The sequence below is a fragment of the Cervus elaphus genome, chromosome 20 (assembly GCF_910594005.1).
Source record: "Cervus elaphus chromosome 20, mCerEla1.1, whole genome shotgun sequence".
Classification (NCBI taxonomy): domain Eukaryota; kingdom Metazoa; phylum Chordata; class Mammalia; order Artiodactyla; family Cervidae; genus Cervus; species Cervus elaphus.
The window spans coordinates 104,747,240-104,762,333 of NC_057834.1; the positions used below are offsets into that span (position 1 = coordinate 104,747,240).

Below are 15,094 nucleotides of genomic sequence, written 5' to 3' on the forward strand. Positions count from 1 at the left end.
CCTTGAAATAATTAACTCATACTTCTGTCAGACTTCTCTAGAAATATTGTGGCAATGTGGTTTTCCCTTCACTCTGGTATTTCCACTAATTGTATCTTTCCTGAGGTTCTAAGTCTGAAATGTGGGGCATTTTTCTCTCCTTATTTGTCTCATTGACTACAAAGTAGCTCATATTGAATACAGATCATTTCTTATATTAGAAATGATAAAATACATTGAAAACTAAAGTTGTCAAAATTTGAGAGTTTGAACAATTAATAGAATCTAACAAAAATTATAATTTATTTGTTTTTCATATTTTTATAAAGCATTTTTACAACTCACCTATAAATGGAAGCTTCCCAGGTGGCTCAGTGGTAAAGAATCCGCCTGCAATGCAGGAGACGCAGGAGATTCGTGGGTTTGATCCTTGGATTGGGAAGATTTCCTGGAGTATGAAATGGCAACCCACTCCACTATTTTTGCCTGGGAAATCCCATGGACAGAGCAACCTGTCAAGCTACAGCCCATGAAGTTACAGAGAGTCAGATATGACTGACAAGCATGCATGCCCACCTCCATAAATGTTTAATCTTTCAAAATTTTGTAAAGGAAGCTGTAATCTCAAAAAACAGTGCATTTCTCTAAAGCAAAGTATATTGGACAAAGCCTCTAGGGGAATCATCCTGGGTCCTCAGCAGTGAAAGTCCCAAGTCCTAATCACTGGACCCCCAGGGAAAACTCCACATCAGTCTGATCTCTGCTTCTGTCTTCATACTGCATCCTGCCTGCATGCCTTCACAGCATCTTCTGCCTGTGTGTGTTCACTTTCCCCTTTTTGAAGGATACCCATCTTACTGCATTAGGGCCCACCCCAATGACCTCATCTTAATTTGGATGCAAAGTTGGATTGCAAACTTAAATTTGCAAAGATGCTATTTCGAAGTAAGGTCACATTCTGAGGTGCTGAGGGTTAGGACTTCAATATATCTTTTTGGGAGAGTGCAGTTTAGCCCACAGTATGTCTTTACAATAATCAGTTTCCAGATCCTCAGTTGTTTTTTTGTTTTGTTTTTTTTAATTTTTAAGTTGAAGGATAATTGCTTTACAGAATTTTGTGGTTTTCTGTCATACATCAGTGAGAATCAGCTTTTATTATATGTGTATTTTTTCCTACAATTAGTGTAAAATTTCTGAATTTAAAAGAAGAGCCCTTTCATATTCTTGATTGGATCATGATACATATCAAATTGCTGTGTTTAGAGTCCACTGTAAAGAATGCTATAATATTTCAATATTAAGGGCAGTATTTACAGTATGGTGGAAATAAAATTTTTCCCAGCCATTTAAATCCATGGTGAAAAATTTTAGATGTCAATTTAAAAATGTGTGAGGGAATATATAGTTTTAAAAAATTTTAGGGAGTATGTGAGCAAAAGTTTTTGAACACAGCTGATCTAGAGCATTGTTTTTCAACCTTAGTAATGTTTGGGGCTAGATAATTATTGTGAGGAGGCGATCTTGTGCCTTGTAGAAGGTTTAGAAGCATCCTGGCCTCCATCCACTAGATGCCAGTATCATTTTCCCAGTAGTGACAACCAAAAACGTTTCAAGACATTGCCAAATATCCCCTGAAAAGCAAAATTACTTCCTGTCATTCCTCCACCGTTTAAACAGAGCACACTCCTCTCCTGTCAGTCGGTGACATAGAGAATGCATTAGCATTTCAGGTGTTTTGAGTTGTCTGCTACATGCTTGTGCTTATGCTCCTCGGTCGCTCACCTGTATCTGACTCTTTGTGACCCCATGGACTGTAGCCCGCCAGGCTTCTCTGTCCACGGAATTCTCCAGGCAAGAATACTGGAGTGGGTTGCCATGCCCTCCTGAGAGGATCTTCCCAACCCAGGGATTGAACCCGCTTCTCTCGTGTCTCCTGCATTGGCAGGTGGATTCTTTACCACTGTGTTGCCTGGGAAGCTGTCTGCCATATAGCGCCAGTCAAAAGCATGACCTAAGATGGCAGACCAAGAGATATAACTTAAGGGACTTGATAATAATTGATTCACAGAAATCATTAAGCTTTATCCCTGTCTCAAGGCAAATGGCCAGACAGCTACATATAAATCATCTGTTGACTTTTGTTGCCCTATCTCTGTCAATCCTAACATTATAAGCCCTTGCTTATATCTGAAGTCAGTGTGAGAAAAGGCTATGTGGAAAACTTTTATTGTTTTGTAAAGGTTCTTATTATTAAGGACCTTCTCTATTACATTCCTTTACTCTTGTGTCATGTACCAAACCAAGTTCCCACAGTGGTTTAGAGGTGAATTGGTATGCTTTCAGTTATATCACAGTTGCCTTACTACCAGGAGCCTCTAAGCTAAATTTGTGATCAATTACACTGTCTTCCCTTAGTTGTTTCCTAGGATAATTATTTCTTCACTCTCTCTTCCTTTCATTTTATTACCTTCTTTCTTATCTAAATGGTTCTCAGTTTTACTGAATCTGTGCTTTTTAGCATAAGCACCTTCTTGTGTTGGAAATCTAAACACATTAAATAAGTAAAGTTTATGGGACGATATAGTTTGAACTACCAGTAACACAACCAAAGAGTGCAAAGTCATTACAGGGTATTTTTCCTAGCATCATTCTCTCAATGTACTGCTGCTGCTAAGTCACTTCAGTCGTGTGCCACTCCGTGCGACCCCACAGACGGCAGCCCACCAGGCTCCCCCGTCCCTGGGACTCTCCAGGCAAGAACACTGGAGTGGGTTGCCACTTCCTTCTCCAATGTGTGAAAGTGAAAAGTGAAAGTGAAGTCGCTCAGTCATGTCCGACTCTTAGCAACCCCATGGACCTACCAGACTCCTCCATCCATGGGATTTTCCAGGCAGAGTACTGGAGTGGGGTGCCATCGCCTTCTCCGTCTCAATGTACTACCCTGGCCTAAAAAAGGACAGTGATTTGTTGGAAATCTTAAGGTAATTATAAAGTAGACAGAAAATAAATACCATTTATTTTTCTTTCATAATAAAAGACTGGGGTCTCTGTGGGGTTTTTTTTTAGTCTATTATAGCAAGTTCTATCTTCATTTTCTCAAAAAATTATAATCATTGATATTAAGCATAGAGATAAGCATTTCCTGAAACTAGCCTAAAGGTATTAGTACCCTTTTAGTCAGAAATGGTGAAGGAGTGAAAAATACTAACCTTTATTGATTGCCTACTAAGTGCTCAGCTTTTTTTTTTTTTTAATTTTTTTATTAGTTGGAGGCTAATTACTTCACAACATTTCAGTGGGTTTTGTCATACATTGATATGAATCAGCCATAGATTTACACGTATTCCCCATCCCGATCCCCCCTCCCACCTCCCTCTCCACCCGATTCCTCTGGGTCTTCCCAGTGCACCAGGCCCAAGCACTTGTCTCATGCATCCCACTAAGTGCTCAGCTTTATGCTACATCATTTATATCACATTTAATCCCCACAGTAATCTTCTTATGATCTTAGTGCTACTTTTATCTACATGGAATCCAAGTTTCTGAAAGAGGCGATGTACAGATAGGTGATTCTCATTCCAAAGTTCTTACTTTATATGATGAGGCCATAAAAGCTTCAGGACAGTACCTGCTTAGCACATAGTAAGCTCTGTAAGTGTTACTTCCTCTTCTTAAGTCATCTGGGTTGTGAATAAAGATCAAATTACTAAATGCTGAGATAACATACTACATCAAATCCTAGAGGGAATGGAGAAGCAAACCCATTTAGAATAAATAAAAAGTTATTTATAATAAAGAAGAATCTTAGTTTATTGTAGGTATCATCTATAAGAATTTTATAACCTGAAAATACAAAATCAGATTATGTTTTATGTAATGAATTGCCTGATGAGTTACCAACAAAAAATTCGAGAAGTATTCTTCACCCTAGAGATGAAGTAAAGGACAGTAATGTTATGCAATTCTTCTTTGGTCATCTTTGTCAGGGGCAGGAGATTGAACATTATCTTATCTTGTACATGAATATATATAATATAGCTTTTCCTATCCAAATTAAAATCTCATATCATATATTGGGAGGTGGTTGGTTTGAACATTAGATTTCCTTGTGTGCATTGCTAGCCTTAGGAAAAGAGCATAATTACATAATTTTCCACAGGAAAAAGAAATAATGTATTCTTGCTTTTTTCTGCCTTTAGTACAGTGTTTTCCAGCACCTAACATAACTTGTAAGGATTTTGGTGGCAACGAAACACATTTTACTGGAAACGAAGTTGGTTTTCTCAAGCCTATATCTTGCCGAAATGTGTAAGTATATTAGTGAAGCTAAATTTTCTGATTTACATGCCTGAGTTAGTCTCAGCTGAGTGGAATGAAGAGTAGAGTTAATTTATAAGGAGAATCCTGCACTAATACAAACTTTTTATCTTTTTGCTTTTGTCAGAAAACCTCTATTTTAAGTGTGTGTATTGTTTTAAAAATGCAGTTTACCAACAAAGTAAAGCTTAGTAGTTCACTGTATGGGATAAACAGACTGAGTGGCTTCAGGCCATGTCAGTTCAGTCAGTTTATGCTACCAAATGGATTATGAAAAAATTCTGTTTTCAAAATGTGGGAACTTTCTTGAGTGCAAATAAGGGACTGCATACCTACAGTATTTAAAGAATGCTAGTTAGTAATCATTTGCATTTTGAAACTTGGTTTCTTTGTAATTGGTTTGGATAATGAATGATAATGTTTAACAATTCAGAAGTTAGTTTGTTTATATTAAGACAAATGACTTTGTTTTGTTGGAAATATTCTTAGCTTAAAGAACTTTTAAGTTTGCTGTTTGTTTTTGCTGCAGTAAAGCTGACAGTTTATTCTTATATTTCTACTTTGTTCTGAAAGCATGATTTAGTTTCACCCATTTTTATTAATTCCTAGCATTGTATTTTTACTTCTTACTGTATGTTGTTGCATTTTATATAATGGTACCTATTTTGCAGTTGTATAAATAAAGGCCACTGTTTGTTTCTACAAGTTCCATTAGAATTCTTAGAAATTACTACTGGAGTCTTTTTTCTTTTCTTTTGACCCTACTTTACAAAGTTAATGAGGAGCTTTAGATTTTGTCTTGCTGTGTAATCCAATCACTTAAGCTTCTTGGGTTCTAAGATTTCTCATTAGTAAAATAATAATTGTTAAGAGAAATTATTTTCAAAGTACTTAGATATGATTTAGTCAGTTTTTAAATTTATAGGTTGATATTTCCAAATGACAAATAATTTGTTAAGTGTTGGTGGTCCAAGAAAACATTTGTTAAGAACCACTCAGGTTGGACACTGCAGATTCATTTTACCTGTAATGTTCACATCACAATGATCTGCCACTTAATTTCCAAGTTAACTCTGATTTTTCTTTTAATGTCTCTGAGTGGATTAGACTGAAATGCAACTGAGCTATACCAATCATGCTCACAAGACATTCATGTCAATTGTGATAAGAAATATAATTATCAAGGAAACTAGATACTCCAAGCCTACTGGTCAACTTATTTCTCTCCTATAGTAAAGTCCAAAATTTCAAAATAGGATTTGCTGGAAGAGCATTGAATCAGAACAAAAGGAGTTAGGTTGATGGATAATTTTAATGATAAATCACAAAAGTAATATAACCTAATACATTACTTTCCTCTATCAGAATATTCAGTATGTGCCTTTCAAACAACCACCTGCTGGTCAGCTACTGAAGACTCACTGACAAATTGTTAATTCATTGAATGTTCCCTTTTCCAGTTTACATATTTTCCTTCTCCTGTTGGCATATCCTTTCATAATATTGATACGTGATTAAAACTCCATCTTAATATCACAGATGTAGCCATTCCATAAGGTATTCTTTAGCAACTGAAGTCTATTAACTATGTCTAATCAGTTACCAAGTCACACCTGTTTATACTGCCCATCTACACTATTTGGAGCAACCTAACTGTTTTAACAGATGCCTTTAGAATTTTAGTGGCTTAACCCAATAAATTTTATTTCTCATTCATATCATAATCCAATTTGTGTTGGTTCGGAGGTCTGCATGAGGTAAAGGAAGTGATAGTTGCTCCATGCAGACATGCAGGGGTCTTGTACCTTTCATCTTGTGACTTTGCTTCCTCTAGTCCTTAGAGTCTTTTCCATTCAGCTAACAGATGGAGAGAGATGGAACACCTATAGACATGTTTTATGGACCAGACATGGTGTACATGATGGCTTACGTCACTTCTGTCCCCATTCCATTGGCCAGATCTAAGTGATGGCTGCATTTAACTGCAAAGTGAGCTAGAATATTAATACACAGGCATACCTCAGAGATATCTTGAGTTTGGTTGCAGATCAGTGCAATAAAGCAGGTTACACGAATCTTCTGGTTTCCCTGTGTATATAAAAGTTATGTTTATACTATGTGTAGTCTATTAAGTGTGCAATAACATTGTGTCCAAAAATCCGTACCTTAATTTAAAAATAATGCTGTTGAAAAAATGTCACTGACAGACTTTGCCTGGTGAAGGGTTGATACAGACCTTCAATTTGTAAAAAAAACAAAACAAAACAAAACTCAGTGTATCTGTAAAGCACATTAACACAAAGCACAGCAAAACAAGGTGCGCATGGAATGTAGCTGCATGTCTGTGAGAAAAAGCAAAATGATTTGATGAGCAGTTAGGTATATCTCTGCTGCACCACCAGTTTTTAGATTATTCTTCAGGGTGATTTATTTATATCAATCCCTGCTTTTCTAATTTAATTCCCCTTACTAGCCAAGCTTGTTGAGGGGCTTGTTTTTATAATATTTATCTTTTACGAATTTTTAGTCTAATGCAGCATGGCTTTTGGCCATACTAAAATTCACCAGCGATCTTTGTTACTATATCAAATGGATATTTATAGTCTGTATCTTAATCCTTCTACAGCATTTGGTATTCCTTTTTCTTAAAATACTTTATTTCCTTGACTTAGAGTATAAAACATACTTCGCAATTTCCTTTGATTCCTATTCTTTTCCTTATTTCTTATATCTTGATATTCCCAAGATTATGTTTTTGGTCCTTTTCTTCATTCATCCACCCCTTTGGTTTCTCAGACCATCTTTATATAAAGATCCCAAACTGAATCTATTGTCTCTTCCTTCAATCATTTCCTCCTTTGTATTAGTGAATGCAGCTGTTCTATCCAGTTCCTTAAGGAGAAACTTTGGAGTCGTTCTCCAAAGAATGACTCATTCCCTACATTTAGTCTGGCTGCTTCTGCCTTCAATATTTCCCAGTTTTGTTTCCTTTTCTCTTCCACTGCTAGTAGCCAGTAGATTATCACTTGAGTTTCTACCAAGCCTCCCAGTTTATTTCTCTACTGCTATTCTGGTGATCCATTTCAATGTAGAGAGGGCACTACTGCCGTCACTGCAAAATCTGACATCCTTGTAATATTAGATGCATAGACAGGATCTCTGGGCTGTTTACTGTCTCCCCCAACTCCCTGAGAATGTCTTAATTGTGAGTGCAGTGCAAAAAATAGGATTATAAGCAGGAGACATGATCAGATTTGACTTTAATATGATGATTCCAACTACCTCTTTATTTCTTTACTCTTATTTGTAGCAACTCCTTGAAAGGATCATCTAATACTTCTTTTCTTTAGTTTTTTTCCAATCTTTTTTTATTGAGTTAACATTGGTTTGTAACATGTTTCATGTATACATTATAATTCAACTTCTATATATACTACAGGCTGTTTGCCACCAAGTCTAGCTCCCATCCATCATCATGCAGTTGATCCCCTTTACCCATTTCATCCACCTCCCACCTGCCTTCACCTCTGGGGACTACCAGTATCTTCTGTTTCAGTGTATTTGTTTTCATGTTATTTTTTGTTATTCATTTACTAATTTTTTGTATGTGCCACATATGAGCAAAATGGGCTTCCCTGATGGCTCAGCGGGTAAAGAATCCCCCTACAGTGCAGGACACACAGAAGACACGGGTTCAATCCCAGAGTCAGGAAGATCCCCTGAAGGAGGCAATGGCAGCCCACCCCAGTATTCTTGCCTGGAAAATCCCATGGCCAGAGGAGACTGGTGGGCTACAGTCCATGGGGTCACAAAGAGTCGGACATAGCTGAGCATGAGCATGCACTATGTCCCATTGTCTCTGCAAGGCTCAGGCCCAGCCATGAGCGAAATCATATGATATTTGTCTTTCTCTATCTCACTTCTTTCACTTAACACAATGCCCTCAAGATCTGTCCATATTGTCACAAATGGCAAGATTTTTTTTTTTAGTGAATGAGTAGTAGTCTTGTATGTTTAGATATGTGTATCTATCTTTTTATCCATTCATTCACCAGTGGCTTTAGGTTGTTTCCACATCTTGGCTAAGGTTAATAATGCTGCAGTGAACATTGGAATGCATATATATTTTTGAATTAGTATTTCCTTATTCTTTGGATGAATACCCAGAAGTGGAATAGCTAGATCATATGGTAATTTTATTCTTAATTTTTTGAGGAATCTCCATACTGTTTTTCATAGTGGCTGCTCCAAATTACATTTCCACCAACAATGCATGAGTATTCCCTTTTTCTCCACAGCCTTTCCAACATCTCGTTTTTTCTTGTTTTTATGATGATAGCCATTCTAATGTGTGAGGTGATAACCTCATTGTGGTTTTAATTTGCATCTCTCTGATGATTTGTGATATTGAACATCTTCTTTTCAAGTGCCTATTAGCCATGTCTTAAATGGAAAATTGTTCGGATCATATGCCCATTTTTAAATCAGGTTGTTTGTTTTGTTGTAATTGAGTTGTATGATAAGAATTGCACTGAATGTAGATTCTATTAGGTAATTTGTATTTTAGCAATGTTAATTCTTCCAATTCATGAGCATGGGATATTTTTACATTTATTTGTGTTTTCTTCAGTTAATTTCAATAATTTCCTATAGTTTTCAGTGTCCAGGTCTTTCATTTCCTTGGTTAAATTTATGCCTAGGTATTCCATTCTTTTTGTTGCAATTGTAAATGGGATTTTTTAAACTTCTTTTTCTTCTAGTTGTTAATGTATAAAAGAGCATATTTTTGTATATTGATTTTCTACCTTGCTGTTTTACTGTATTTGTTTATTATTTCTAATAATTTTTTTTTTTGCAGCATGTTTAGGGTTTTCTGTATATAAAATTGTGTCATCCACAAACAGTGACAGCTTTACTTCTTCCTTGCCAATATGGTTGTCTTTTATTTCTTTTTCTTGCCTAATTGCTCTGGCTATGAATTCCAGTATTATGTTGAATAAGAGTGTTGAGAGTGGGTATCCTTATCTTGTTCCTGATCTTAGAGGGAAAAGCTTTCAATTTGTCACTGCTGAATATAATAGCTATAGGTTTATTATATATGGGCTTTACTATATAGAAGTACCTTCCTTCTATACTCATTTTATTAAAAGTTTTTTTTTTTTATCATAAATGAATGTTGAATCTTGTCAGATGCTTTATCTGCATAAATTGAGATGATCATATGATTTTTATTCACTTTGTTAATATGATATATAACATTGATTGATTTGCAAATGAACCATCCTTGCATTCCTGTAATAATCCCATTTGATTATGGTATATAATCCTTGTAATGTATTGTTGTATTTGGTTTACTAATATTTTGTTGAGGATGTTTGCATCTGTGTTCATCAGAGATATTGTTTTGTAATTTTCTTCTCTTTTGATGTCCTCGTCTTGTTTTGGTATCATAGTAATGTTGGTTTTCTAAAATGAGTTAGGAAGTGTCCCCTCCTCTTCATTTTTTTGGAAGAGATTGAGAAAGATAGGTATTAAGTCTTTGAATGTTTGGTAGAGTTCACCAGTGAAACCATCTGGTCCTGGACTTTTGTTTTGGGGAAGGTTTGTGATTACCATTTTAATCTCTTAGTTGGTAATTGGGCTATTCAAATTTTCTATTTCTTATGGATTCAGTCTTGGAAAGCTGTATGATTCTAAGAATTTATTTGTTTCTTCTAAGCTGTCCAATTTATTGGCATACAGCTATTCACAGTAGTCACTTATAATCCTTTATATTGGGTTGACCAAAAAGTTCTTTCTGGATAAGATGCCATGGAAAAACCCAAATGATCTTTTTGGCCAACCAAGTATTTCTTTGATATCCATTGTAACTTCTCCTCTTTTATTTCTGATTTTACTTATCTGAGTTCTTTCTTTTTTTAAGTGAGTCAGGCTGAAGGTTTGTCAAGTTTATCTTTTCAAAGAACCAGCTCTTAGTTTCATTCATCTTTTCTATTTTCTTTTTAGTCTCTGTTTCATTTATTTCCAAGTTCATTTTTATTATTTCCTTCCTTCTACGGATTTTGGGCTTCATTTTTTTCCTTCTTTTTTCTAGTTGCTTTAAATGTATGGTTAGATTATTTGTGGTTTTTCTTGTTTCTTGAAGTAGACCTGTATTTCTATAAACCATTCTCTTAGTACTGATATTACATGTGTGTCAGAGATTTTGCTATGTTATATTTTCCTTTCTCTTCAGATATTTTTTAAATTTCCTCTTTAATTTTTTCACTGATGCAATAGTTGTTCAATAGTTTGTTGTTTAGTCTCCACAGATTTATGACTTTTCCAGCTTTCTTCTTAAAATTGATTTCTAGTTTCATACCATTGTGGTCAGAAAAGATACTTGATATAATTTCAGTCTTCTTAAATTTATTAAAGCTTGTTCTGTGCCCCAGCAGATGGTTTATCCTTGGGAACATTCTGTGTGCCCTTAAGAAATATGTGTATTCTGCAGATTTTGGATAGAATGTTCTGTATACATCTATTATTAAGTCTCTTTGGTCTAGTGTTTCATTTAAGGTTGAGTTTTCCTTGTTCTCTTTCTGTCTGTGTGATCTATCCATTTACTGTGGGTTGTTACCATCTCCTTCTCTCACTGTGATGCTGTCAGTTTCTCCCTTTAAGTCAGTTATATGCTTTATATATTTTGGTGCTCTGTTGTTAGGTGCATATGTATTAATAAATATGTTTTCTAAATGAATTGTACCCTTTATCGTTAGTATATAATGCCCGTCTCTGTCTTTTGTTAACTTTTTTGGTCTGAAGTCTGTTTTGTCTGATATGAGTATGGTTACGCCTGCTTTCTTTTGGCTGCCAGTTGCTTAGAGTATCATTTTGCAGCCCTTCACTTAGAACTGAGATGTGTCTCCTAGAGTCAGCATATAGTTGGGTCTTATGTTTTACTCCATCCAGGCACTCTGTGTCTTCTGCTTGGTGAATTCAATCTATTTACATTCAGAGAGGGTGCATGTGTGTGTGTGTGTGTGTTTGCCATGCTGTGTGGCATGCAGGATCTTAGTTTCCCAACCTGGGATTGAACCCATGCCCCCTGCAACAGAAGAACAATCTTAACCACGGGACCACCAGGGAAGTTCCCATTTAGTGTGATTATTGATGTATGAGGACTTGGTATTGCCATTTATCTTTTGTTTTCTGGTTGTTCTGTAATTCCATTGTTTCTTTTTCTTTTCATTTCTGTGCAAGGAAATGGTAGTCTTCTCTGATGTTTTTCTCAGTTTTCTCTCCTTTTTTTTATGTTTTGTGTCTCTGCTCTAGATTTTTGTTTTTGTGGTTGTCATGAGGTTTGCATAAACATCTCAAAGATAGTCCTTTTTCTGTTGGTGGTATCTTTTTAAAAATTTTTATCTATTTATTTTTGGCTATACTGGGATCTTCGTTACTGCACAGGCTTTTCTCTCGTTGTGGTGAATGGGGGCTACTCTCTAGTTGTGGTATACGGGCTTCTCATTGTGATGGCTTCTCTTGTTATGGAGCACAGACTCTAGGGCTGCACAGGCTTCAGTAGTTGCAGCACATGAGCTCAGTACGTAGCTTCTGGACTCGAGAGCACAGTCTCAGCAGTTGTGGCACACTGGCTTAGCTGCTCCTCGGCATGTGGGATCTTCCCAGCCCAGGGATCAAACACATGTCTCCTGCATTTGCAGGCAGATTCTTTACCGCTGAGCCACCAGGGAAGTCCTGTTGGTAGTAATCTATCCTCATATTCCTATAGAGGTTGCCTCTTTCTTCCTTTTTCCCTTTTATATTTTTGTTGTCACAAATATGTCTCAGCACAGAATACTGTGAATTCATTAACAAATTGATGTAGCTATAGTTATTTTTTTCATCCTTTAATCTTTGCTATAATTAGGTGTTTAACAACATGTTTTTAATGATTTGTGTTTTGTTTTAATTTGGCTGTGCTGAGTCTTCCTTGCAGCATGAAGGATCTTTGTTGCCACATACTGGATATTTAGTTGTGGCATGTGGGATCTAGTTTCCTGACCAGGGGTTAAACTGGGGCCCCCTGCATTCAGAGTGCAGAGTCTTAACCACTGGACCACCAAGAAATTCCCAGCAACCTATTCTGATATATAGTTACCGTTTTCTGATTCTGTTTATTTATTAGCTTAAAATTTTTTGTACTTTTGCTTTTTCATTTCAAGTAGAAGAATTTTTTTTCAGCATTTCTTGTAAGGAAAGTCTAGTGATGATAAACTCCCTCAACTTCTGTTTGTCTGGGAATGCCTTTATTTCTCCCTGTATATGAATGAAACTTATGCTGTATAGAGTATTATTGGCTGACAGTTTTTATCTTTCAATATTTTGAGTTTGTCATTCTGCCCTGTCCTGGCCAATAGAGTTTCCGCTGAGAAATCTGCTGATCATCTAGTGGGGGTACCTTAGTAGGTTGCTATCTTTTTTCCCCCTGGCTGCCTTTAAAGTTGTTTCTTTGTCATTGACTTTTGACAGTTTTAATGTGTCTTGGGGAAGGTCTTTTTAGGTGTTCTATTTGCTACTTGGGCTTGTATATCTAGCCCCTTTCCCAGATTTGAGACATTCTCAGCTACTACTTAGAAGGGGGCGACAGAAGTTGAGATGGTTGGATGGCATCACCACCTTGATGGACATGAGTTTGAGCAAGCTCTGGGAGTTGGTGATGGACAGGGAAGGCTGGTGTGCTGCAGTCCATGGGGTCACAGAGTCAGACATGACTGAGTGACTGAGCTGAACAGCTATTACTTCCTTCAATAAGCTCTGTTTCCTTCTCCTTCTTTTTTCCTTCTGGTATACCCATTGTCCTTATTTCGCCTTTCTAATGGAGTTGGATAGTTCTTGTAGCTTCTTCATTAAAAAAAAAAAAAGACTTAGTTCTTGCTCCTCTTTCACCTGAATCATTTCTCAGTTTCTGTCTTTAAACTCACTAATTCTCTCTTCCATATGGTCTACTCTATTTCCAGTGTTTTTTAATGCCATTCTTCATGTCATTTATTGAGCTCTTCAGCTTCGTAACTTCTGTTTGGTTCTTTTTTAAGAGTTTCTTTCAGTCTCTTGGATAAAATATTCCTTCTTTTCATTAATTTTTTTCCTTAATTCATTGAACTGCTTTTCTGTTTTCTTGTAGCATGTTGAGTTTCTTCCTGATAGCTATTTTGAATTCTCTGTGAGACCACTGTCTTCTGTGATTTTAAGTTTGATTTCTGGAGAATTGTCATTTTCTTTTCTGATGCTGTGTTACTATGGCTTTTCATGGTGCTTGATGAGTTGTTCCTTTGCTGGCATGCTTGAGGTAGTGAATACCTTTCTCATTTAGGTAGAGCTTTATTTACTTTGATTCTAACAGTTCAACAGGTTGGTAATTAGAGTACTTTTTTTTGTTTTTCAGTAGATGGCACTGCAGCACAGTTTATAGCTTGGCTTCTCTTACCTGCGATGCCTCTGGCTATATTTAACTGGCACTTTCTACTCTCTATCACCTCTGCCAGAGGTGTCACCAGTGCCCTTATCATCTCTGCTTCTTTCCTCAGGGGTTACTGGTGCCCTGATGCTGCAAGAGCTGCTGTCGTTACTGGCATCACCACCAGGGACACCAGGATGGCAGGTCTCTCTGCCACAAGTGGGGTTGCCTGGGTTGTGGACTCTGCTGTAGCGGTGAGGGCAGGGGAGAGCCAGATTTGTGGGTGCTGTAGGATGGAACAGAGTCACAGGCGCTGCTATGGCCCTTCCAGTCTTTCTTAAGGCTGCTCTGTTCTGTATTTTGTCCTCATTGTTGCCAAAACTGCTCTTGGTGAGGTCACTAATGCTCTCCTCTTGGTTAAATTTAGTGGTAAATTCTCAGGCACTCTTATATCATCCATCAGTCACATTTGGCACAGTTGATCACTCTGTTCTTCTTAATACACTGACTTCACTTGACTTCCAAGATACCACACACCTTTTTTTTATTTTTTACTTTTTTATTTTGTATTGGAGTAAAGCCGATTAACAATGTGATAATTTCAGGTGGACAGCAGAGGGATTAAGCCATACATATACATGTATCCATTCTCCCCTAAACTCCCCTCCCATCCAGGCTGCCACATAACATTGAGAAGAGTTCCCTGTGTTATACAGTAGATCCATGTTGACACCACACTCTTGGTTTTACTTCTTCCTCACTGTTACTCTTTTCTGGTTTCGTCTCTTCTTCATCTGGGAAGGTTTGTTGTACTTTATTGTGACAATAGCTCACAAATACTCCCCTTCAGTCTATCTTCAGCATAGCAACTAGAGTGACTATTTTCACACCATACCTCTGCTTACCTCTGCAGTGGCTTCACGTATCTCTCAGAGTAAAAGATGGTGTTTTTATAGCACTTCAAGGCCCTGCATGATCTGCCCTCTTTGCCCTGTTCTCTCTCTGACCTTGTCTCCTTCTGTTCTTCCCCTTCCTCCATTCCTCCTACACGTGCTTCCTTAATAGACCTTGAACACGCCAGGTAGGCTGCCTTTGCAACAGCAGTTTCTTTTGTCTGGGACACTCTTCCATCAGAGGCATGGCATGGCTAAATCTCTTACCTCCCTTAGGTCTTTGCTGAATTACCACCTTCTCAATGAAGCTTACTCTTGTCACTCCACTTAAATGGCCCTTATCTGTATCCCTGGCATTCTGAATTCCCTATACAACCTAATCCACTTCTTTTTTCATAGCATTTATGACTCTTTTTTTTTTTTTAATATTTATTTATTTGACCACACCAGGTCTTAGTTGCAGCACGTG

At 37.0% G+C, this 15,094-nt stretch overlaps 1 protein-coding gene across 5 annotated transcripts in view; it reads left to right on the forward strand.

Moving 5' to 3' along the window:
* TM2D1 (TM2 domain containing 1) overlaps nucleotides 1–15,094 on the forward strand; it is a 46,809-nt gene that overhangs the window by 8,815 nt on the left and 22,900 nt on the right. For all 5 annotated transcript variants that reach the window (XR_006335759.1, XM_043877387.1, XM_043877385.1 and 2 more), the window contains exon 3: nucleotides 4,179–4,287. Coding sequence is in view for 4 of the 5 variants with exons in the window: in XM_043877387.1 (XP_043733322.1) it covers nucleotides 4,179–4,287 (109 nt within the window). In the remaining variant the exon portion in view is untranslated. The remainder of the gene's footprint in view (nucleotides 1–4,178; nucleotides 4,288–15,094) is intronic.